This window comes from Pongo abelii, chromosome 6 (assembly GCF_028885655.2).
Source record: "Pongo abelii isolate AG06213 chromosome 6, NHGRI_mPonAbe1-v2.0_pri, whole genome shotgun sequence".
Classification (NCBI taxonomy): Eukaryota; Metazoa; Chordata; class Mammalia; order Primates; family Hominidae; genus Pongo; species Pongo abelii.
In genome coordinates, this window is record NC_071991.2 from 4,958,685 (window position 1) to 4,980,837 (window position 22,153).

The window sequence follows — 22,153 nt, forward strand, 5'->3', positions numbered from 1 at the left end:
CAACCTCTGCCTCCCAGGTTCAAGCATTCTCCTGCCTCAGCCTCTCGAGTAGCTGGGATTACAGGCATGTGCCACCACACCGGGCTAATTTTTTATATTTTTGGTAGAGACGGGGTTTCACCATGTTGGCCAGTCTGGTCTCGAACTCCTGGCCTCAAGTGATCCGCCCGCCTTGGCCTCCCAAAGTGCTGGGATTACAGGCGAGAGCCACCGCACCCCACCAAAAAAAAAATTCTTTAATTTTTTTTAAGGTCAGCTTTCCTCCCTGGGCAAAAGATTTGGAGGCAGTGCGTTTCCTTGCAAGCAGCCAGGTCTGGCCAAGGGCAGGAGGCTTGGGTGTTAGATAGTCCTGGCTTCAACGCTTTGCTCTGCTGGTTAGAAGCTGGGTGCCCTCGGGAAAATCACCAAACCTGTCTGGGCTTTGGCTTCCTGCTTTGTAATATCAGCAAATTATCCTTACCCCACGGCGGGAGTCTGTGTGAATCGGTGAAGAGAGCATCTATAAAACCACCAAGGGAGACTGGCACCCCGGAGGAGACCCAGACAGGTGAGACTCTGCCTGCCCCAGCTTCCAGCTCTTTCTCATCACACCAGCCGAATCCCACGCCTGTGACATCAGCATGCTCATTGGAAGTGGGTGCCGGAACTGTCACTGGCTCTTTCTGAATCCCACAGATGCTGTCCCCAGAGCCTGCATTTCGGCATCTGGTTACACTGTACCTGGTGGCAGATTTGACAGGTGCCCATCTCGCAACCCTTTGACCTCTACCTGCCCCTCTCAGCACCCGTGGTGCATGAAGCCAGCATGGGCACCCTTAGTACCCCAAGCTGCTCCCACCTCCCACTTCCTGAGCCCGGTAACAGGGGCTCAGGCATCGGTGGAGAGAAATGCTCTGTAGCTTTTGCAAACTGATATGGAAAAGAGAGTTTGGGATATGGTGGCTCACGCCTGTAATCCCAGCACTTTGTGTGGCCGAGGCGAGCAGATCACTTGAGGTCGGGAGTTCGAGACCAGCCTGGCCAACATGGTGAAACCCCGTCTCTACTAAAAATACACAAATTAGCTGGGCGTGGTGACAGGCACCTGTAGTCCCAGCTACTCGAGAGGCTGAGGCAGGAGAATCGCTTGAACTCGGGAGGCTGAGGTTGCAGTGAGTCGACATTGCGCCACTGAGCTCCAGCCTGGGCGACAGAGCGAGATTCCATGTCAAAACAAAACCAAAAACAAACGAGAGTTTGGGAAGCTGAAAATTGGGGACTGTAAAAGTGTTCTGTAAGCCTTCAGTGCTGTCATCCCCCTGTGCAAGCCCCCCACCCACAACCAAGGTGGCGTTAGATCTCCAGTTCTGGGCCCATCTGCACCCCCCTGCTCACCCTCAAGCGCTATCCTAGGATTCTCCCTCGCGGAGCCTGAAGCTGATGGAAAGGAGAAGGCTCAACACCGCTCACACCACACCTTCAGCTTCCAATCCAGTGGGAAAGGCAGCTCTGCTCTGTGACGCTGACTCAAATCCTTCCCTGGCCGAGAGGCTGTCGACCCTGGGGACAGCCTTAGCCAAGCTCTGTCTGGGCCTTACAGGGAAGTCCTCCCAGCTGGGCACGCAGCCGGGGTGTGGGAGGTGTGTTGCTGGGGCCACTGATTCAGCTGCCCTCCCAAATGTGAGTCTGCTGAGCAGGACACTGCCTCACTCCCACCTGCCTTCACTCATCCTGCCCTGGCAGTGCCTACTGAGCGCAGGTGCAGATGCCAGCGAGTCCAGAATGTCACACAGGCCAGCCTGCTGCCAACTGCTCTCCTGACTCCCTGAGGCATGACGACAGCTCTGCTAGGTCACCAGGAACATCACGGCCCCAGGGATGGAAAGGAAGAGAGTGTTGCTGTCTGAATTTCCGGTGCATGCCCTCCCCACCCTTTTTTTTTTTGAGACGGAGTTTCGCTCTTGTTGCCCAATCTGGAGTGCAGTGGTGCAATCTTGGCTCACTACAACCTCTGCCTCCCGGGTTCAAGCAATTCTCCTGCCTCAGCCTCCCAAGTAGCTGAGATTACAAGCATGCGCCACCATGTCTGGCTACTTTTTGTATTTTTAGTAGAGACGGGGTTTCACCATGTTGGCCAGGCTGGTCTCGAACTCCTGACCTCAGGTGATCCACCCACCTCGGCCTCCCAAAGTGCTGGAATTACAGGCGTGAGCCACTGCGCGTGGCGCCCCTCTCCACACCACACACCCAGTGCGCAGCCTAGAATGCTCCCAGGACAGGGCCTTGCCCACCGGAGAGAATGGCCTAGGAAAATTCATTTCCTTTCCTGCACTACTTAGGATACATTCGGAGGACATCCAGGGTCTGGGCTTGGGTGAAATGGAATCCTGGGAAAATCACTTCCAGAATGATGCTGGGGAAGAGAAAGGGTTTATGTGAAGCATGTCCTGAATTGGAGTGAGGGGAGGAAATGTGGCCAAAGCCCTTCAGAATGCCCTCCAGGTTCTCACCAGACTATCTACAGTTGGAAATTCCACCATTAGTGATTCATTCCTTTGGCTGACACCCCTGAAATCGTGTGATCTTCAGGATCAGGGGTTGCTTTCCATTGGAAGGCCAACAGAACTAATGAGGAGAGCAGGTGGTGTTGTGCATTTGTTATCCTGCTGCATCTTCAAGCAGCCCATAAAGTGCTGCCTTCCCCATTTAGCAACTGAGAACACTGAGGCTCAGAAAGGTTAGGAAATTGACCAAAGCTCCCACAATGCCGGGGTTATGCTGAATTTGATCCCAAGTTCAGCAAGACACAGTCCCTCCCTCCAGGAGCTCCCAGGTCTGGGACCGGTGCAAGTAGCTGCATGAGGAAGGATGGGGCTCCAAGCCGTGATGCCGGAGAGCAGGGGGCATGACAGGGAGCAGAGGGGAAGCCCCTAAGTCAGAGGAAGGCCAGAAGTTCCCCAACGCTGATGCCTGAGCTGGACTTTGAAGGATGAGTAGGAGTAAGTTGCGTGGACAAGGGGATCAACAGTTCCCACCAGCAGGACCAGCACCTCCAAAAATCCAGGGGCATGAAGGAGCAGGCTGTCCTGGGGAAATGCAAGCCCAGATGCCCAGGAGGAGGGGGCACAGGAGGTGCAGGTGTCAGACTGAGGAGTCAGCAGCTGCTATGGGGCCACTAAAGAAGTCCCAAGCCATCCAAATAGGAAAAGAGGTCAAAGTATCTTAGAAGAAAAGAAGAAGAAGAAGAAGGAGGAGGAGAAGGAGGAGAAGAGGAGGAGGAGGAGGAAGAGAGGAGGAGGAGGAGGAGGAGGAGGAGGAAGAAGAAGAAGAAGAAGAAGAAGAAGGAGAAGAAGGAGAAGAAGGAGAAGAAGGAGAAGAAGGAGAAGAAGGAGAAGAAGGAGAAGAAGAAGAAGAAGGAGAAGAAGAAGAAGGGGCAGCAATGAGAAGAAGAGGAGGAGGAGAAGGAGGAAGATGAAGGGGAAGAGGAGGAAGGGGAAGAGGAAGAAGGGGAAAAGGAGGAGGAAGTGGAGGAGGAAGAGGGGAGGAAGGGGAAGAAAGGGAAGAAGGAGAGGAATGGGAGGAAGGGGAGGAAAGGAGGGAGGGAAGGAGGAAGAGGAGGAGGAAAGAAGGAAGCAAGGAAGAAGGAGTAGTTCCAAGTCACTGGTCCCAGGAAGGTGCTTTGGTGTCCATCAGCGTCTTGATCACAGGATTTTATCTTGGCCTGGCATGGTGCCATGCCTTGGGAGGTCTCCTAAACAATACCCCAGAACCCCCAGAACCCCATCTCCCAGCCCCAGGCCCAGGCAGAGGTCAAGTTTTCAGTGTCTCTGTCCCCATTTGAGAGCGAGTCTCTCTCCAACCAGCCCTCCCCTGCAAAAGTTTCCCCACTGACCTCCAGCCCTGACCCCAGCTGGTGGGAAATATTTGGTGAGCTCCACAGGGAAGGCTTACCGAAGACAGCTTCCAGGCATTAGGAGTGCCTGTGTAGACACACGTTTGCACACACATGCACATATACACGCACACACACATGGGCAGGAGGACAAAAGCTATCCACACAGCATCTCCCAGCACGGAGGCAGTCTGATCTGTGGAATGTGTTGAGATAAATTAATACTGGCTTGCACACACTGGATTCCAGCTGCAGGAGCCCTGGAACCCCCTGGAATGTGCTAGAGATAAGCATAAGGCATCCTGTCTGTGCCCACTCCACCCTGGTTGGGAGTCGCAGAATGAGGACCTCCTGACTTGAGACAGATTCTTTATCCAGAGAATCTGAGATTCCAATTCAGATCCTGGAGCTGGGCCAGCTACTCACCTCCCCAGTAAATGTCCAGGCAGCAGTGGACAAAGAGGCTGTCCCCGCCCTGACGGAGGCTGAAGAACAGGCCCCCAGAAGCCTTGTTGTTGGGCTACTGGGCACTTCAGAGGTTAGGGGGACCTGGAACAGTCTCCCCAGATCTGTGTGCCTTCCCTTTGGGGTACACCTGAGTAGCCTCTAACAGCCACTGATTGGCACCAAGAGAGAATCCAAATGTTGGCATCACAAACCTTAAGTATGGAACAGGGAGCAAGTGCCTGGGGGCTGTTTGCCCCATCTTATGAATGAATGGCTCTCGTAATGTCTCTGGATTTTTGGGGATGGGAAGAAATGGCCATGTAACAGCATCCTCATCCCCAACTGTACTGAGCACCAACTACGGTGGAACAGAACATCAGGGGCTGTGTGGGTGTGTGCCTCAGTTTCCCTCTACTGCCCCCAAACTGCCTACTCCAGGAGCTTCCAAAAAGGGAGGGGGAGATGAGGAGATAGGCATGTGAATGCCCATTTGGAGATTTTCAGCTACTCTGGCCATTATCCCATTTCAGAGCACACCAGACAGGAAGGGCGAAGAGGTCCCATCATGAGTGCCAAATTGATTGGTACTGGCTGCCCAGAACACTGTGCTGGGAGCAATTCTGACATCACCCATGTGCTGCACTTGATTGGTGATGTCTGCCATGGTCACAGCCATTCACCATCCCTCATCTTCAAGCTGGGCTGTCCCCTTTCCCTGAACCGGAGACAATTCGCCACCCTGGACTTTGGTAGCAGAGAGGGAGGCCCTGGCCACCCAGGTATAAACAACCCACAGGACTCCTTGCCAGATTCCTCAGGACCTTAAGAAACACAGATTGGCCCGTCATTCCCCAATTTTCCAGGACCACGCCTGCTTCCTTTTCTGAAGATGTTAATGTTGCTTGTATTAGGAAACACTCATCTAAAATAGAAACACATTACAGGGTTAATTTCTCCTCTGTAAGAATGGCTAAATGCTTTCTTTCTCGCTGGGTACTCGAGGGACGATCTGGCTGTCACTAGAAGTCACCTCGGAGCCATCAAGAACTCTACCCAATGAAGGGAAGACAGGCCTTGGCGCTGTGCTCTGGGTTAACGTTCACAGAAACGTGCTCCACTCCTAAAGCCCAAACAACCTCTGGAGTCTGGTCACCTCATTTGGACACCTTGGTCTGCAGGGTGCTAGGCAGATAGAGGTACCTCCAGATGGCATAGTAGTGGGTACCAGCACCAAATGCTACAAAGAGATGCCAGATGGCGTGGGCAAAGGGGATCCTCCCGTCACTCTTGAAGAAGACCATGCCCAGGCAGTAGAAGACCCCTCCGGTCACCAGCTCCCAGATGCCCTCGGTGTTGGGCTGTCGGCAAGGACAAGGTTGGGGCACAGGTCAGAGGGGCAGCCAGTGTGGCTGGAAGCACCAGCCAGTCCCCACCACCCAAAACCAAAAGACACGCAGATGGCAAACCAGCCCAGACTCCCAGGTGGGAAGCCTCAACACTGATATACCAGCAATTCTCCCCAGACTAGTTCTCAGATGATAGACATTCTCATTTCTATTAAAATCTCACTAACTTTTTTTATTTTGACAGAGTCTCGGTCTGTTGCCCCAGCTGGAGTGCAGTGGCACAAGCGTAGCTCATTGCAGCCTCCAACTCCTGAGATGATCCTCCTGCCTCAGCCTCCCCAGTAGCTGGGACTATAGATATCCCATGGCGCAACCATGCCTGGCTAATTTTATTTTAGTTTTGGAGGTGGGGGCGTCTCACTATATTGCCCAGGTTGGTCTCAAACTCCTGGTCTCCAGTGATTCTCCTATCTCGGCTTCCCAAAGTGCTGGCATTACAGGTGCGAGCCACCACACTTGGCCTCAAATAATATTTTTATAACTTATCTTTTTTTTTTTTTTTTTGAGACACAGTTGCTCTTTTGCCCAGGCTAGAGTGCAGTAGCAAGATCTCGGTTCACTGCGGCCTCCACCTCCCAGATTCAACCAATTCTCCTGCCTCAGCCTCCCAAGTAGCTGGGACTACAGGCGTGCACCACCATGCCCAGCTAATTTTTGTATTTTAGTAGACACGGGGTTTTACCATGTTGGCCAGGCTGGTCTCAAACGCCTGACCTGAGGTGATCTGCCCACCTGGGCCTCCCAAAGTGCTGGCATTACAGGTGTGAGCCACCACACTCGGCCTCAAATAATATTTTTATAACTTATCTGTTTTTTGTTTGTTTGTTTGTTTGTTTTTGAGACACAGTTGCTCTTTTGCCCAGGCTAGAGTGCAGTAGCGAGATCTCAGCTCACCGTGACCTCCACCTCCCGGATTCAACCAATTCTCCTGCCTCAGCCTCCCGAGTAGCTGGGACTACAGGCATGCACCACCATGCCCAGCTAATTTTTGTATTTTTAGTAGACACGGAGTTTTACCATGTTGGCCAGGCTGGTCTCAAACGCCTGACCTGAGGTGATCTGCCCGCTTTGGCCTCCCAAAGTGCTGGGATTATAGGCGTGAGCCACTGCGCCTGGCCTATAGCTTATCTTTTGTAAAAATGTAATACATCTGGGTATATACCCAAAGAATTGAAAGCAGGGTCTTGACAGATATTTGCACACCCATGTTCATAGCAGCATAATCACAACAGCAAAAGGTGCAAGCAACCCAGGGGTCCACCAAGGAATGAATGGATAGACAAAATGAGCTCGAGGCTGGGTACAGTGGCTCACGCCTATAATCCCAGCACTTTGGAGGCTAAGGAGGGCGGATCACGAGGTCAGGAGTTCGAGACCAGCCTGGCCAACATGGTGAAACCCTGTCTCTACTAAAAATACAACAATTAGCCGAGAGTGGTGGCACGCGCCTGTAATCCCAGCTACTCGGGAGGCTGAGGCACGAGAATCACTTGAACCTGGGAGTTGGAGGTTGCAGTGAGCTGAGATCATGCCATTGCATTCCACACTGGGCAACTGAGTGAGACTCTGTCTCAAAAAAAAAAAAAAAATGAGGACAGGACAGAGTTATAGTTTGCAGAGATGCAAAAAGTTCTGGAGATGGATGATGGGGATGGTCGCATGACAATGTGAGTGCGCTTACTGCCACTGAACTGAATCTTTTACAACAGTTTTTTAAAGTAATGGCATGGCAAAAAAAGAAAAACAAAAGTAGAGAAATAATTTTTTTTTGCTTCATGGCAAAAAATATTTAGAGAAAAAAACATGGTAAGAAAAAAGTGGTAGTCCTGGCCCCCAGATGTGAGTACTATTAACATGAGTTGTTCTTAGTAAAAGAAACTCTCCGCAGGGCATGGTAGCTCACGCCTGTAATCCCAGCACTTTGGAAGGCCAAGGTGGGCTTAAGCCCAGGAGATCGAGACCAGCCTGGGCAACATAGTGAGACCCCATCTCTAAAAAAAAGAAACACTCATAGAATAGGAGGGAATTAAGCAAGAAGAACCTGCCAAGACCTCACCAGACCAGGAATTCAAGACCATCCTAGGCAACACAGGGAGACCCTGCCTCTACAAAAAAAAAAAAAAAAAAAATTGTTTTTTTGAAACAGAGTTTCACTCTTGTAGCCCAGGCTGGAGTGCAGTGGTGCAATCTTGGCTCACTGCAACCTCCACATCCTGGGTTCAAGAGATTCTCCTGCCTCAGCCTCCAGAGTAGCTGAGACTATAGGTGTGCACCACATCTGGCTAATTTTTTTTTTTTTTTTTTTTTTTTTTTTTTAGAGATGGGTCTTGCTATGTTGCCCAGCTGGTCTCAAACCCCTGGACTCAAACTATCCTCCCGCCTCAGCCTCCCAACGGACTGGATTATAGGCATGAGCCACTGTGCCTGGCCTACTGCCTCTTTAGACAAGTCATGCCAAGCCTCAGTTTCCCCACCTGCCAAAGGAGAGGGTTTGTGACAATCTCAACAGCCAGGCCCAGCTCGGACACTCTTGGTCTCTTGCAGGGACCCATCTATGCAGGGCTGGCAGCACTTACCATGGAGAGGATGACCAGGGCGGGGAAGAAGCCCATTACGACGTAGCAGAGAAGCTCCACAAGCTTGTACCTGGCAGGAAGACAAGCCATGCGGGCCTTAGGACATGCCTCCCCACAAGGAAACAGCACACAGCTCCCTGTTCTTGGGGAAGAGGGAACACTCTGGCCAGAACAGTGAGAAGAAAGGACGCTTTCTCTGTCCAGCACGCCTTGGCTCAGATTTCGCCCAGCTACATCCAACAGGTGCTGGCAGTTATGTGACCTTGGGCACTTTCCCTCCTTGAAACTCTGTTTCCACATGTGTAAAATGCATGCTGGTGCCAGAGCAGGGATTACAAACATTGGGCATAGCACACACATGGGCACTTCCGATGCTCAGCCCATGGCAGACATCACTATTCAATCCCAGCATCTCTTCCAGCAGGGCCCAAGCAGCCACTTCCAATTGAGTTGGGTTGCTGCAGCAGCTGAAGCCTCTTTACTGTCCCTGGACTAAATGACTTCCAGAGGTTCCTGGGCTCTGAGACTGCAGGAAGTCTCATTCTCTTTTGCTTCTATCGTCCTGTTTCTTTCCCCACTGAATTATTTCCATGCTCATCACTTGACAGAATGGGGACACAGAGAGTGTGGCTGTTTCAGGACCTCTCCCTTCATCTGCTAATAATTTAGGGAGGGCAGGTGGCATGTGACCACCCCCGCCCCCACCCCCCGCCCCCAGTTCAATGGGGCTAGGAACCTATGTTTTTTTGTTGTTGTTTGTTTGTTTTTGAGACAGAGTCTCGCTCTGTTGCCCAGGCTGGACTGCAGTGGTGCAGTCTCAGCTCACTGCAACCTCCACCTCCCGGGTATAAACCATTCTCCTGCCTCAGCCTCCCAAGTAGTTGGGATTACAGGCGCCCATCACGACGCCCAGCTAATTTTTGTATTTTTAATAGAGACAGGGTTTCATCATGTTGGCCAGGATGGTTTCGAACTCCTGACTCAAGTGATCCGCCTTCCTCGCGGATCACTCGGCTTCCCAAAGTGCTGGGATTACAGACGTGAGCCACCACGCCTGGCCACCTATGATGTCTTTTTTGACAACTTCAAGTTGACCCTAGGGTCTACAAGACCTGGTGGCCACCCATGAGCCTGAATGCCATGACAGCCAGAGCTGTGCTCTCATGATTATCGCATCATCCTGGGCTCTTGGCAGCCCAGGAGTGCTGGGGAGGCCGGAGCATCTAAGGGAATCCCGCCTCCCTGAAGCACCCAGGCCTGGCTTACCGCTCGTGGAAGAAGAAGACATAGATGGTGCCCACGGAAGCCATAATCCAGACCAGCCAGCGCATGTGGGAGGCCCAGGGGCCCAGCTCCCGAAGGTTCAGCCTGGGAGAGAAAGAGCCAAGGCCATGGCCCTGAGGGGGGCCCACCAGGACCCCAGCCCTCGAGGACCGGCCTGTCACAGGAAACGGACCGCAGGGAAGTCCTGTCACCTGTGGCTCCACGGCTGGGACATGGCACTCACAGGAAGATGGGTGAACAGGCAGAAAGGGTGCTAGATAACTTGAAACAGCAAGCAATTAGCGGAAAATTAGCAATATTGATAATATCTAGAAGAAAAGGTAAGTAGCACCTCAAACTGGTGGGATTATGAACAAGTAAAGCCTGTTTGGGGGCGATTGTGCATTCTCCATCACCGCAGTTCCGGCAGCTAACCAAAGCAATGCTGTTTTGTTTTGTTTTATTTTATTTTATTTTATTTTATTATTTTTATTTTTTTGAGATGCAGTCTCTCTCTGTGCCCCAGGCTGAAGTGTAGTGGCATAATCTCGGCTCACGGCAACCTCCGCCACCCGGGTTCAAGCGATTCTCCTGCCTCAGCCTCCTGAGTAGCTGGGATTACAGGCATGCGCCACCATGCCCGGCTAATTTTGTATTTTTAGTAAAGATGGGGTTTCTCCATGTTGGCCAAGTTTGGTCGCAAACTCCTGACCTCAGCTGATCCACCCACCTTGGCCTCCCAAAGTGCTGGGATTACAGGCCTGAGCCACTGCGCCCGGCCTCCAATCCTTTAATAATTATTTTAAGAGACAGGGTCTTGCTACTTGAGAAGCTGAGGTGGGAGGATCACTTAAGTCTGGGAGGTTGAAGCTGCAGTGAGCCACGATCACACCACTGCACTCCAGCCTGGGCAACAGAGTGAGACCCTGTCTCAAAAAAAATTAAAAATAATAATAATTTAAAAATGAAAAATATGAAGAAGATCTGTTTTTACCAACATAGATAGATCTCTAAGCTATATTGTGAGGTGTTCAGGGGGGTGGAGGTTATGAACCAAGAAGAATAAGATGACAATATTGTGTGTATGTATAAGGAGATAACTGTCAGCCGGGCGCGGTGGCTCACGCCTGTAATCCCAGCACTTTGCGGGGCTGAGGCGGGCGGATCACGAGGTCAGGAGATTGAGACCATCCTGGCTAACACGGTGAAACCCTGTCTCTACTAAAAATACAAAAGCAAAATTAGCCAGGCGTGGTGGCGGGCGCCTGTAGTCCCATCTACTTCTGGAATGAATTTCTTTTTCCGTTTGTTTTTTGAGATGGATTCTCGCTCTGTCACCCAGGCTAGAGTGCAGTGATGCAATCTCGGCTCACTGCACCCTCCGCCTCCCGGGTTCAAGTGATTCTCCTACCTCAGCCTCCCAAGTAGCTGGGATTACAGGCGTACCACCATGCCTGGCTAATTTTTGTATTTGTAGTAGAGATGGGGTTTCACCTTGTTGGCCAGGCTGGTCTCAAACTCCCGACCTCAGGTGATCTGCCCGCCTCAGCCTGCCAAAGTGCTGGGATTACAGGCGTGAGCCACCGCGCCTGGCCTGGAATGAATTTCTGAAATGAGAACGTGTTATGTAAAACTTTTGCCAAAAAAAGTGACCTGCTTGGAGTCTGTCATTATAAAGAAGTTAAGTAACACTGAAAAGTTTAAGAGTAAAAAATAATAACCCATTTCATTACCCAAAATAACCATCAGTGAACATCATTCTAGACATCCTTCCAAGTAGACCTAAAAATAGACCACTGGGTAGAAGGATAGGACGGGATGAACGGAAAGGAGAAAGGGTGAGAATTAAGTTATACACATCTTTTTAAATTAAAAGTATTACATTTAATTTGAACTTGACTTTAAAAGAAGAAAATGGACACTTAAAAATTTTGCTGACCTTCAAACAAATGTTTCTTCACCATAAAATTCACTTGGACTCTGAAGTTAAGTTTTGTAAAGCACAAGAAAACTGGATTTTCTGCCGGGCGCACTGTCTCGCGCCTGTAATCCCAGCACTTTGGGAGGCCGAGGCAGGTGGATCCACCTGTGGTCAGGAGTTCAAGACCAGCCTGGCCAAAATGGTGAAACCCCATCTCCACTAAAAATACAAAAATTAGTTGGGTGTGGTGGCAGAAGCCTATAATTCCAGCTACTTGGGAGGCTCAGGCAGGAGAATTGCTTGAACCCGGGAGGCAGAGTTTGCACTGAGCCAAGATCACGCCATTGCGTTCCAGCCTGGGCGACAAGAGCGAAACTTCATCTCGGCAAAAAAAAAAAAGTGGATTTTTTTTTTCAAGCCATTCCCCTGCCTCAGCCTCCCGAGTGGCTGGGACCACAGGCGCCCGCCACCACGCCTCGCTAATTTTCTGTATTTTAAGTAGAGACGGGGTTTCACTGTGTTAGCCAGGATGGTCTCAATCTCCTGACCTCATGATCCGCCCGCCTCGGCCTCCCAAAGTGCTGGGATTATAGGCATGAGCCACTGCGCCTGGCCGGTGGATTTTTTAAGTTACATGTTTCAGTTTCTTGTTTGTTTTTGTAGAGACAGGGTCTCCCTCTCCTAGGCTGGAGTGCAGTGGCACAATCATAGCTCACTGCAGCCTCGACTTCCTGGGCTCAAGCGATCCTCCTGTCTCAGCCTCCTGAGTAGCTGGGAGCACAGGCACATGCCATCACAAACTAGTTTCTTTCAAAAACTCCTCATGGATATGGTATTCTTGGACTTCTTTCATGTGTGACAATGGTGCCTATTGTTTTTATGTCTGCATGACAACCCCATTTGATAGTTTATTCTGAAGTCTATCTCTGGGAAATTATTACAAGTGTCTCCACTGTGTGTCAGCATTAAGTGGTGCTGTGGCCACCTTCAGAAGCCAGCTTGCTTTTTTCACATTGCAAATAATTTATTTTTTCAGTCTCAATGCCTGCGGAATTTGTCTCTTTCTTTCATGTCCATCAGCTTCTCTCTGATTGCTCTAATTTAGACTTTTTGAAAATGTATTCTCCCTGGTTATGTAAAACCTTCAGTATTTATTTGGTTTTCGGTTTGTTTGTTTGTTTCCCCCACAAAGAGAGGGAGCTGGGGATTTGTTTGTGACAATACCCTCAGATACCAGCACAGGGCCTGGCACAGGGCAGTGCCCAGTCAATCACAACCACGTGTAAAGGTAAAGAAGAGAAACTCAGGCCGGGCGCGGCGGCTCACACCTGTAATCTCAGCACTGTGGGAGGCCGAGGCAGGCGGATCACCTGAGGTCAGGAGTTTCAGACCACCCTGGCCAACATGGTGAAACCCCATCTCTACTAAAAACACAAAAATTAGCAGGGTGTGGTGGCACATGCCTGTAGTCCCAGCTACTCAGGGGGCTGAGGCAGGAGAATCATTCGAACCCAGGAGGTGGAGGTTGCAGTGAGTCAAGATCACGCCACTGCACTCCAGCCTGGGCAATAGAACAAGACTACACCTCAAAAACATAAACAAAACAAAACAAAAAATAAAAACAAAATAAATATATACTTATAAAATGTGGCCATTGCAATGGCTCACGCCTGTACTCCCAACACTTTGGGAGGCTGAGGCGGGAGGATGGCTTGATGTCAGGAGTTCAAGACCAGCCTGGGCTACATACTGAGACCCATCTCTACAAAAATAAAAATATTAGCCAAGCATGGTGGCTTGCACCTGCAGTCCCAGCTACTTGGGAGGCTGAGGCAGGAGGACCACTTGAGCCCATGAGTTGGAGGCTGCAGTGAGCTATGATCACAACACTGCACTCCAGCACAGGCAACAGATCAAGACCTTGTCTCTTAAAAAAAAATAAAAATTTTAAAAGCTATATTAAATAAATTAAATATTAAGTAAATATAAATATAAGTATATATGTATGTATATGGATGTGTATGCATATGTCTATGTCTATTACACATATTTATATATGTGTATATATATATATATATATAGACACGTGTGCATACATATGTACATATTAATATTTGCTTTTCTGGATGGGCACGGTGGCTCATGCCTGTAATCCAAACACTTTGGGAGGCCGAGGCGGGCAGATCACTGGAGGTTAGGAGTTCGAGACCAGCCTGGCCAACATGGTGAAACCCCATCTCTACTAAAAATACAAAAATTAGCTGGGCATAGTGGCGCACACCTGTAATCCCAGCTACTCGGGAGGCTGAGGCAGGAGAATCGCTTGAACCGGGGAGGCAGAGGTTGCAGTGAGCCAAGACCTCACTACTGCACTCTAGCCTGGGTGACAGTGAGATTCTGTCTCAGAATTCTCAGAAAAAAAAGATGTATATATTTGCTTTTTCTGCATAAAATAACTCAAGAAGGACACACAAGAAAGTGGGTATAAGTAGCTGCTTCCAGGAAGGAGAAAAGGGTGGTGGGAAGTTTTTCACCTAACTCCTCTGTGCCAAGTGAACATATTACCCAGCCAAATAGAAAAATAAATTCAAACAATGAAAAGAAAGGCTGCCAAGCGTTTGCTGGGCAGCGGGACGGTACTCACCAGGGTGCGTAGGAAGCCGCTATGAAGAAATAGATAACCATCCGGTCGAACATGTGTAGACAGTGTTCCACCATCCTAGGGTGGCAGAGAAGCCGAGAGTCACAGCCCCTGCACAGCAGGGAAGGGCCAGTGCCCCTAGAGCCGTGCCCTGGGCTGATCGTGCCTGCCTACAGGTTAGCAGGGCTGGGCTCCTCTATCCAGCCAGGACCCCTTGGGCCTCAGAATCCCCATCTGTAAGTGATCAGTGCAGTCATCTTTAAACCAGGCTCCTTATCACCCTAGGGGCTGCATGGAGACACCTTGCCTCGGGGGTCCCACTGAGGGCCTTGCACCCCTACAGGTAAGGATTGGACATCCTCCTTCCCACATTTTTTTTTTTTTTTTTTTTTTTTTTTAGACAAGGTCTTGCTCTGTCTCCCAGGCTAGAGTGCAGTGGCATGATCTCAGCTCACTGCAACCTCCGCTTCCCGGATTCAAGCCATTTTCTTGCCTCAGCCTTCCAAGTAGCTGGGATTACAGGTACCCGCCACCATGCCCGGCTAGTTTTTGTATTTTTAGTAGAGACAGGGTTTTGCCATGTTGGCCAGACTGGTCTCGAACTCCTGAACTCCAGTGATCCACCCGCCTCGGTCTCCTAAAGTGCTGGGATTACAAGCGTGAGCCACCGCGCCTGGCCATCCTCCCCTACTTTAATCACAGCCACTGTGCATTTCTGCTTTATATACTGGGTTTTTCCAAAGATTTATAATGGGGAAAGAATTCTGTGGAGAAAGTACAAAAATGGCCAGATGGAGTGGCTCACACCTGTAATTCCAGAGCTTTGGGAGGCTGAGGCGAGAGAATGGCTTGAGCTCAGGAGTTGGAAACCAGCCTGGGCAACACAGTGAGACCTCATCTCTACTAAAAATTAGAAAGATCAGCCAGGCATAACTGTGCGTGCCTGTAGGCCTAGCTACTCCAGAGGCTGAGGCAGGAGGATCTCTTGATCCTGGGAGGTTGAGACTGCAGTGAGCCATGTTTGTGCCACTGCACTCCAGTCTGGGCAACAGAGCTAGATCCTGTCTCAAAAAAAAAAAAGTGCAAAAACTACTAAATTTCGTGACCCTCAAGACTGTCTGACAGCTGACATTCTAATGCTAGAAGAACTTAGTGGTTCGGATCCAAGCTCTGGAGCCAGAAGGCCTGGGTTCGAATTCCAGCTCTACGCTTCAGGAGTACATAACCTTGAGCAAGTTACCTATTCGCTCTAGGTCTCAGCTTCCTTCTCTGTAAAATATGGAGGATGCCAGCAACCTGACACGGGGCTGTGGGGAGGATTACATTAGCTAATCCTCAGCACAGTACATAGTAAGTGCTCAATAAATACCGGCTGTTTTGGCCAGGCATGGTGGCTCATGCCTGTAATCCCAGCACTTTGGGAGGCCAAGGTGGGCGGATCACCTGAGGTCAGGAGTTTGAGACCAGCCTGGCTAACATGGTGAAACCCCGTTTCTACAAAAAATACAAAATATTACCCGTCTCTACTAAAAATACAAAAAACTAGCCAGGTGTGGTGGTGGGCACCTGTAGTCCCAGCTACTTGGGAGGCTGAAGCAGGAGAATGGCGTGAACCCGGGAGGCGGAGCTTGCAGTGAGCCGAGATCATGCCACTGCACTCCAGCCTGGGCGACAGAGCAAGACTCTGTCTCAAAAAATATATATATGTATATATTAGCTGGGTGTGGTGGCGAGTGCCTGTAATCCCAGCTACTAGGGAGGCTGAGGCAGGAGAATTGCTTGAGCCTGGGAGGTGGAGGTTGCAGTGAGCTGAGATCGTGCCATTGCACTCCAGCTTGGGCAACAAGAGTGAAACTCTGTCTCAAAAAAACAAATAAATAAATAAATAATAAAAATAAATAAATAAATATACACCAACCATTTTTATGATGACCTCACTTTGTGTAGTGAGCGATAACCCTCAATACATGGGAATGGCATGGGGCCAGCCTCCACAATGGTGCCCAATGAGCCAAGCCCCTAGTATTCACACACTGGGACCCTCCCCTCCCAAAACGAATAAGGTAAACTCAGGGAACCAATAGGACATTGCAGAAATGATGGTGTGTGGTTCCTGAGGCCAGATCATAAAAGACATTACGGCTTCTACCTTGTTCTATTAAGTTGCTAAGTTTGGGGAAAACAAGCTCCCATGTGGCTGTGAAGACAGCCACACTACAACCCAGCACTAGCTCACCAGCCAAGTGAGGGAGCTTAGGCCCTCCAGCCCCAGTCAAGCCATCAGATGACAGCAGCCCCAGCCAGCCTCTGACAACAGGAAACACCACAGACTGGAGCCACACAGCTAAAGCTCTCAGATTCCTAACCCCTTGAGGCTTTGAGAGAGAATAAGTGTTTCTTGTTATTTTAAGCCATAGTGCTCTGGGATACTTTGTTACAAAGCAATCACTGACCAGTACAAACTGCAGTTCTGTCTAGCAAAATGCAGCCCTGAACAAATTTGACTAATGATTGTATGCACGGCTCAACTGCATGTCTTCCTAGAAATTAAAGGGAGTGGCATACAGCTTTATGGGGGGCCTGGATTCCCAGAATCAGCTTGGGTTGAATGCGGCTGCTATGCAACCTTGAGCAAATAAGGTTTCTTTTCTTTTCTTTTTCTTTTTTTTTTTTGAGACAGATTCTCACTCCATTGCCCAAGCTGGAGTGCAGTGGCACTATCTTGGCTCACTGCAACCTCCGCCTACCAGGTTCGAGCGATTCTTGTGCCTCAGCTCCCTGAGTAGCTAGGATTACAGGTGTGTGCCAGCCCCTGTGCCTGGCTAATTTTTGTATTTTTAGTAGAGACAGGGTTTCACCATGTTGGCCAGGCTGGTTTCAAACTCTTGACCTCAAGTGATCCTCCCACCTCGGCCACCCAAAATGCTGGGATTACAGGCATGAGCCACCTTGCCCGGCCTGTAATTTTTTTTTTTAATCAAAACTAGCCAGGCACAGTGGCTCACACTTGTAATCCCAGCCCGTTGGGAGGCCAAGGAGGGCAGATCGCCTGAGCCCAGGAATTCAAGACTAGTCTGGGCAACATGATGAAATCCCATCTCTACAAGAAATATATAAAATTAGCTAGATGTGGTGGTGCATGCCTGTAGTCCCAGCTACTCGGGAGGCTGAGATAGGAGGATCGCTTGAGCCCTGGAGGTGGAGGCTGCAGTGAACCGAGATGACATTACCACACTCCAGCCTGGGTGACACAGTGAGATCCTATCTCAAAAAAAATAAATAAATAAAAACTGTAAAACTCGGGGATTCTAGTGCCTACATTGCAGAATTATTGGAAAGATTAGGGAATGGCGCCTGTAGCATGCCTGGAACGACACCCAGAGGGGACCTGGCCCGTCATGACCACCCTGCAGCCAGCAAGGGCTTTTCTCTTGGTGCTCTCAGAAGTGAGCAAAGCAAGCCAGGCATGAAGGCTCATCCCTGAAACCCCAGCACTTTGCAAGGCTGAGGCAGGTGGATCATTAGAGCCCATGAGTTGGAGACCAGCCTGGGCAACATGGTGAAACTCCATCTCTACAAAAAGATACAAAAATTAGTCAGGCATGATGGCACATACCTGTGGTCTCAGTTCCTCAGGAGGCTGAGGCAGGAGGATTGCTTGAGCCCTGGAGGTGGAGGCTACAGTGAGCCGAGACTGTACCACTGCACTCCAGCCTGGGCAACAGATTAAGACTCTTTCTCAAAAACAAAACAAAAAACACAAGTTGGCCAGGCACAGTGGCTCACGCCTGTAATCCCAACACTTTGGGAAGCTGAGGTGGGTGGTGGACCATCTGAGGTCAGGAGTTCGAAACCAGCCTGGCCAACATGACGAAACCCCATCTCTACCAAAAAAAAGAAAAAAAGAAAAAAAAAAATTAGCTGGGCATAGTGGTGCACACCTGTAGTCCCAGCTACTCGGGAGGCTGAGGCAAGAGAATTGCTTGAACCCAGGAGGCGGAGGTTGCAATGAGCTGAGATAGCACCACTGCACTCCTGCCTGGGCTACAGAGTGAGATTCCATCTCAAAAAAAACAAAAAACAACAAAAACAAGTGAGCAAACCGGGCTCCCGTGGGCAAGGTGGTCTGCCCCGAAGAGACTCAACCACAGCCTGTGTAAGGCAGGGCTTGTGCCTCCTGCAAAGCCAGCCGGTGGGTCGCCCAGCCCAGCCCCTCCCAGCTCAGTGGAGAATGTCACCAGGCAGACCGGATGTCCTGGTTCACCCCCCGGGCCGCCATTGGTCCCCCTGCCCGACCCCCTACCCGGCATGGGTCCCCTCTGGGTGGGAGGCACCTGAGGTGGCTCTTCTTCCAGGAGATGGTGTGAAACACGGTGGATACCACGAAGAGGCCGCAGAGGCCGAGGCCGTAGATCCAGGCGGAGATGGTCTCCCAGTCGTCATCCGACAGGAAGTAGAGGTTGGAGCTGCCCAGGATGCTGGGGATGATCCAGAACTGGAGGGGCAGGGATGGCAGGGACAGGTGCAGCAGCTGGGTGGCTCAGAGCACACCTCCTGCCCCTTCCCCGGCTGAGCTGCGCAACTTGGCAGCACTCGGCTCTTGAAATGTGGTCAGTGCCACTGAAGAACGGAATCATTTTACTTTAAGGGATTCAAGTGTAAATTTCCTTTCTTCCTTCCTTCCTTCCTTCCCTCCCTCCTTTCCCTTTCCTTCTTTCCTTCCATCCTTCCTTCCTTCCTCCCTTCTTTCCTTCCTTTCCTTTCCTTTTCCCCTTTCCCCTCTCCTTTCCTTTTTTGCTTTTCTCTTTTCCTTTCCTCTTTTGCTTTTCTCTTTTCCTTTCCTCTTTCTTTTTTCCCCTTCCCTCCTCCCTCTCCTCTCTCCCTCCCTCCCTCCCTCCCCCCTCCCTTCCTCCCTTCCTCCCTTCCTCCCTTCCTTCCTTCTTTGTCTTGTCCCCCAGGCTGGAGTGCAGTGGTGCAATCACAGTTCACTACAGCCTCGACTTCCTGGGCTCAAGTGATCCTCCCACCTTAGCCTCCCAAGTAGCTGGGACTATAGGCACACACCACCACGACTGGCCAATTTTTACATTTTTTATAGAGATGGGATCTGGCTATAAGGCCCAGGCTGGTCTTGAACTCCTGACCTCAGGCGATCCTCCCACCTTGGCCTCCAAAGGACTGGGATTATAGGCGTCAGCCACCACGCCCAGCCTCAGCTGTCAATTTCAACAGCCACGTGGGGCCAGTGGCTGCCAACCTGGACAGTGCAGATCTAGATCTTTGATTCAATTCTCAAAGGGGTCCATGTACGAAATGGTCAAAGACCACGTCCCAGGGAGTGGCCGTCCCCACCACACCCCAGCCCCTCTCTGGGCCACCACACAGAGCAGTATGATGTGCCACATGGCACACATCATCACCACTGATGTCCTGACCTTATCTGCTTGGACTGCCCTGAAGGAAGAGCCCAGCCCTGAGCAGCACAGGTGCCCAGGTACCACTCAGCTTGTAAACGGGTTTAAATAGTGGATGAGTGCTTTGGGAGGCTGAGGTGGGCAGATCACGAGGTCAGGAGATCGAGACCATCCTGGCTAACACGGTGAAACCCTGTCTCTACTAAAAAAATACAAAAAATTAGCCGGGCGTGGTGGCAGGCGCCTGTAGTCCCAGCTACTCGGGAGGCTGAGGCAGGAGAATGGGTGAACCCAGGAGGCGGAGCTTACAGTGAGCTGAGATCACGCCATTGCACTCCAGCCTGGGCGGCAGAGTGAGACTCCATCTCAAAAAAAAAAAAGTAGGCAGGTGGGAATTCAGCCCCAACTATGTGCATCCTCCAGGACTCACTGAAAACAATCTGCCTGCAAGATCAGCCCAGGTGAGTCCCAAAGGAAGGAGATGTCTGCTAGCCTCCCTGACACCCAGGCTGGGCGCTGGATGGGGACAGGTCAACAGCAATGCACCAGAATGGGACGGCTCCTTAATAAGAGGCCATCAGCCGCCCACATGTCCATCTGCGCACGGCAGACTGAACATCAACAGGGAAGATAGAAGCGTTGCTGTAGGGGATGAAATTATAACTTTAAAAAATCATTTCTGGCCGGGTGCGGTGGCTCACACCTGTAACCCCAGCGCTTTGGGAGGCCGAGGCCAGGAGGATCACCTGAGGTCAGGAGTTCAAGACCAGCCTGGCCAACATGGCAAAACCCCCTCTCTACTAAAAATACATAAATTTTAGTAGATGTGATGGCATGCGCCTGTAATTCCAGCTACTTGGGAGGCCGAGGCAGGAGAATCGCTTCAACCCAGGAGGCGGAGGTTGTAGACAGCCAAGATCACGCCACCATACTCCAACCTGGGTGACAGAGCGAGATTCCATCTCAGAAAAAAAAAAATCACTTTCGTTAATCTTATTACATCATCTTTAAAAAATAAACAGCAACTGGCCAGGTGCAGTGGCTCATGCCTGTAATCCCAGCACTTTGGGAGGCCGAAGTGGGTGGATCACTTGAGGCCAGGAGTTTGAGACCAGTCTGGCCAACAGGGCGAAACCCCATCTCTACTAAAAATACAAAAATTAGCCAGGCGAGGTGGCGCACGCCTGTAGTCCCAGCAAGACTACATCTCAAAAATAATAAACAGCAACTATCTCATGCTACTTCATAATTTGGGGACATCCTTCTCATTAGGTTGTAGACTCCGATTATGTTTTGTGCTATTTTAAAATATTTTATTTTATTATTTAGAGATGGAATCTCTCTCTGTTGCCCAGGCTGGAGTGCAGTGGTACAATCATAGCTAACTGCAGCCTCGACCTCCTGGGCTCCCATGATCCTCTTGCCTTGGCCTTCTGAGTAGCTGGGACTACAGACACATGCCACTGCGCCTGGCTCCTATTTTGTGCTATTTTGCGATCACCTACCATGCCTAGTATTCATTCAGTTGCTCACTCACTCATTCATTCATTCCACAGACCTGTGAGCACAGGACATGTCCTCAGGAATGAAATGATACATGCCCATCACCTTGCCCTCACCCTATGCTCATAGGTGCTAACTGAGGGTGCATCCAATACATGAATGAGTTAATAGCAGGGGCCTGGTAGCTGTGACTCAGTCACCCACTTCCTGGAGCCTGCTGGACCATGAATATGCCTTGTGTTTATAGCATGAGTGGCCAGAAGAGATCATAAATAGGTTTTTGTCCCCAGCCTCACAGCTTCTCCCAGGTATGATGGCAGGATCAATTCAGCACTTCTTTTTTTTTTTTTTTTTTTGAAAATGAGTCTCACTCATTTTGTTCTGCACTCAACTGGAGTAAAGTGGCACAATCTTGGCTCACTGCAGCCTCTGCCTCCTGGGTTCAAGCGATTCTCCTGCCTCAGCCGCCTCAGTAGCTGGGATTACAGGCGCACACTACCACACCAGGCTAATTTTTGTATCTTTAGTAGAGACGGAGTTTCACCTGTTGGCCAGGCTGGTCTCGAACTCCCAACCTCAAGTGATCTGCCCACCTCAGCCTCCCAAAGGGCTGGGATTACAGGCATGAGCCACTGTGCCCGGCCAATTCAGCACCTCTTTCCTCAAGAGTATGCTGGAAAAGAAACACATTTGTCAATGTGCCCACGTTGTGCCAACATGGTGCCTTGAGCAACACTCATGGCCACCGTTGGGAGTGGCTCTTACGACGCCCATTCTACAGATAAGGAAACTGAGGCTTAGGGCTACTAAATGATGGAGCTGGGATTCAAAGGCAGGTCTTCTCTTCCTAGAGCTTTACATTTGGGGTGCAGTGTAGACTTGTGTCGATGAGTTAGCTTGCAGTTTTGGGCAGATTCTCCCACCCAAGCCTCAGTTTCCTCCCTTACAAAAGAGGGAGTCATGTGTTCATTCTGAAATACTTTCCGAGCCCCTACTATGCACACAGCATGGGGCTTCAGAGTTGAGCCAGTGAGAACCAGTCTCTGCTCAGCAGAGCACCTGCTCAAAAGGGACTGACTGAGAAAATGAGAACTTAGAACCCAGTGTGGGC

General features: G+C 50.4%; 1 protein-coding gene across 1 annotated transcript in view; it reads right to left on the reverse strand.

Moving 5' to 3' along the window:
• Positions 1–2,800: 2,800 nt before the first annotated feature.
• MMD2 (monocyte to macrophage differentiation associated 2) overlaps positions 2,801–22,153 on the reverse strand; it is a 52,815-nt gene continuing 33,462 nt past the window's right edge. Inside the window, exons 3-7 of the mRNA XM_002817660.4 lie at positions 18,460–18,620; positions 14,129–14,203; positions 9,567–9,668; positions 8,301–8,370; positions 2,801–5,676 (exon numbers count right to left, since the gene is read on the reverse strand). Coding sequence (XP_002817706.2) covers positions 5,473–5,676; positions 8,301–8,370; positions 9,567–9,668; positions 14,129–14,203; positions 18,460–18,620 — 612 coding nt within the window. The 3' untranslated portion in view covers positions 2,801–5,472. The remainder of the gene's footprint in view (positions 5,677–8,300; positions 8,371–9,566; positions 9,669–14,128; positions 14,204–18,459; positions 18,621–22,153) is intronic.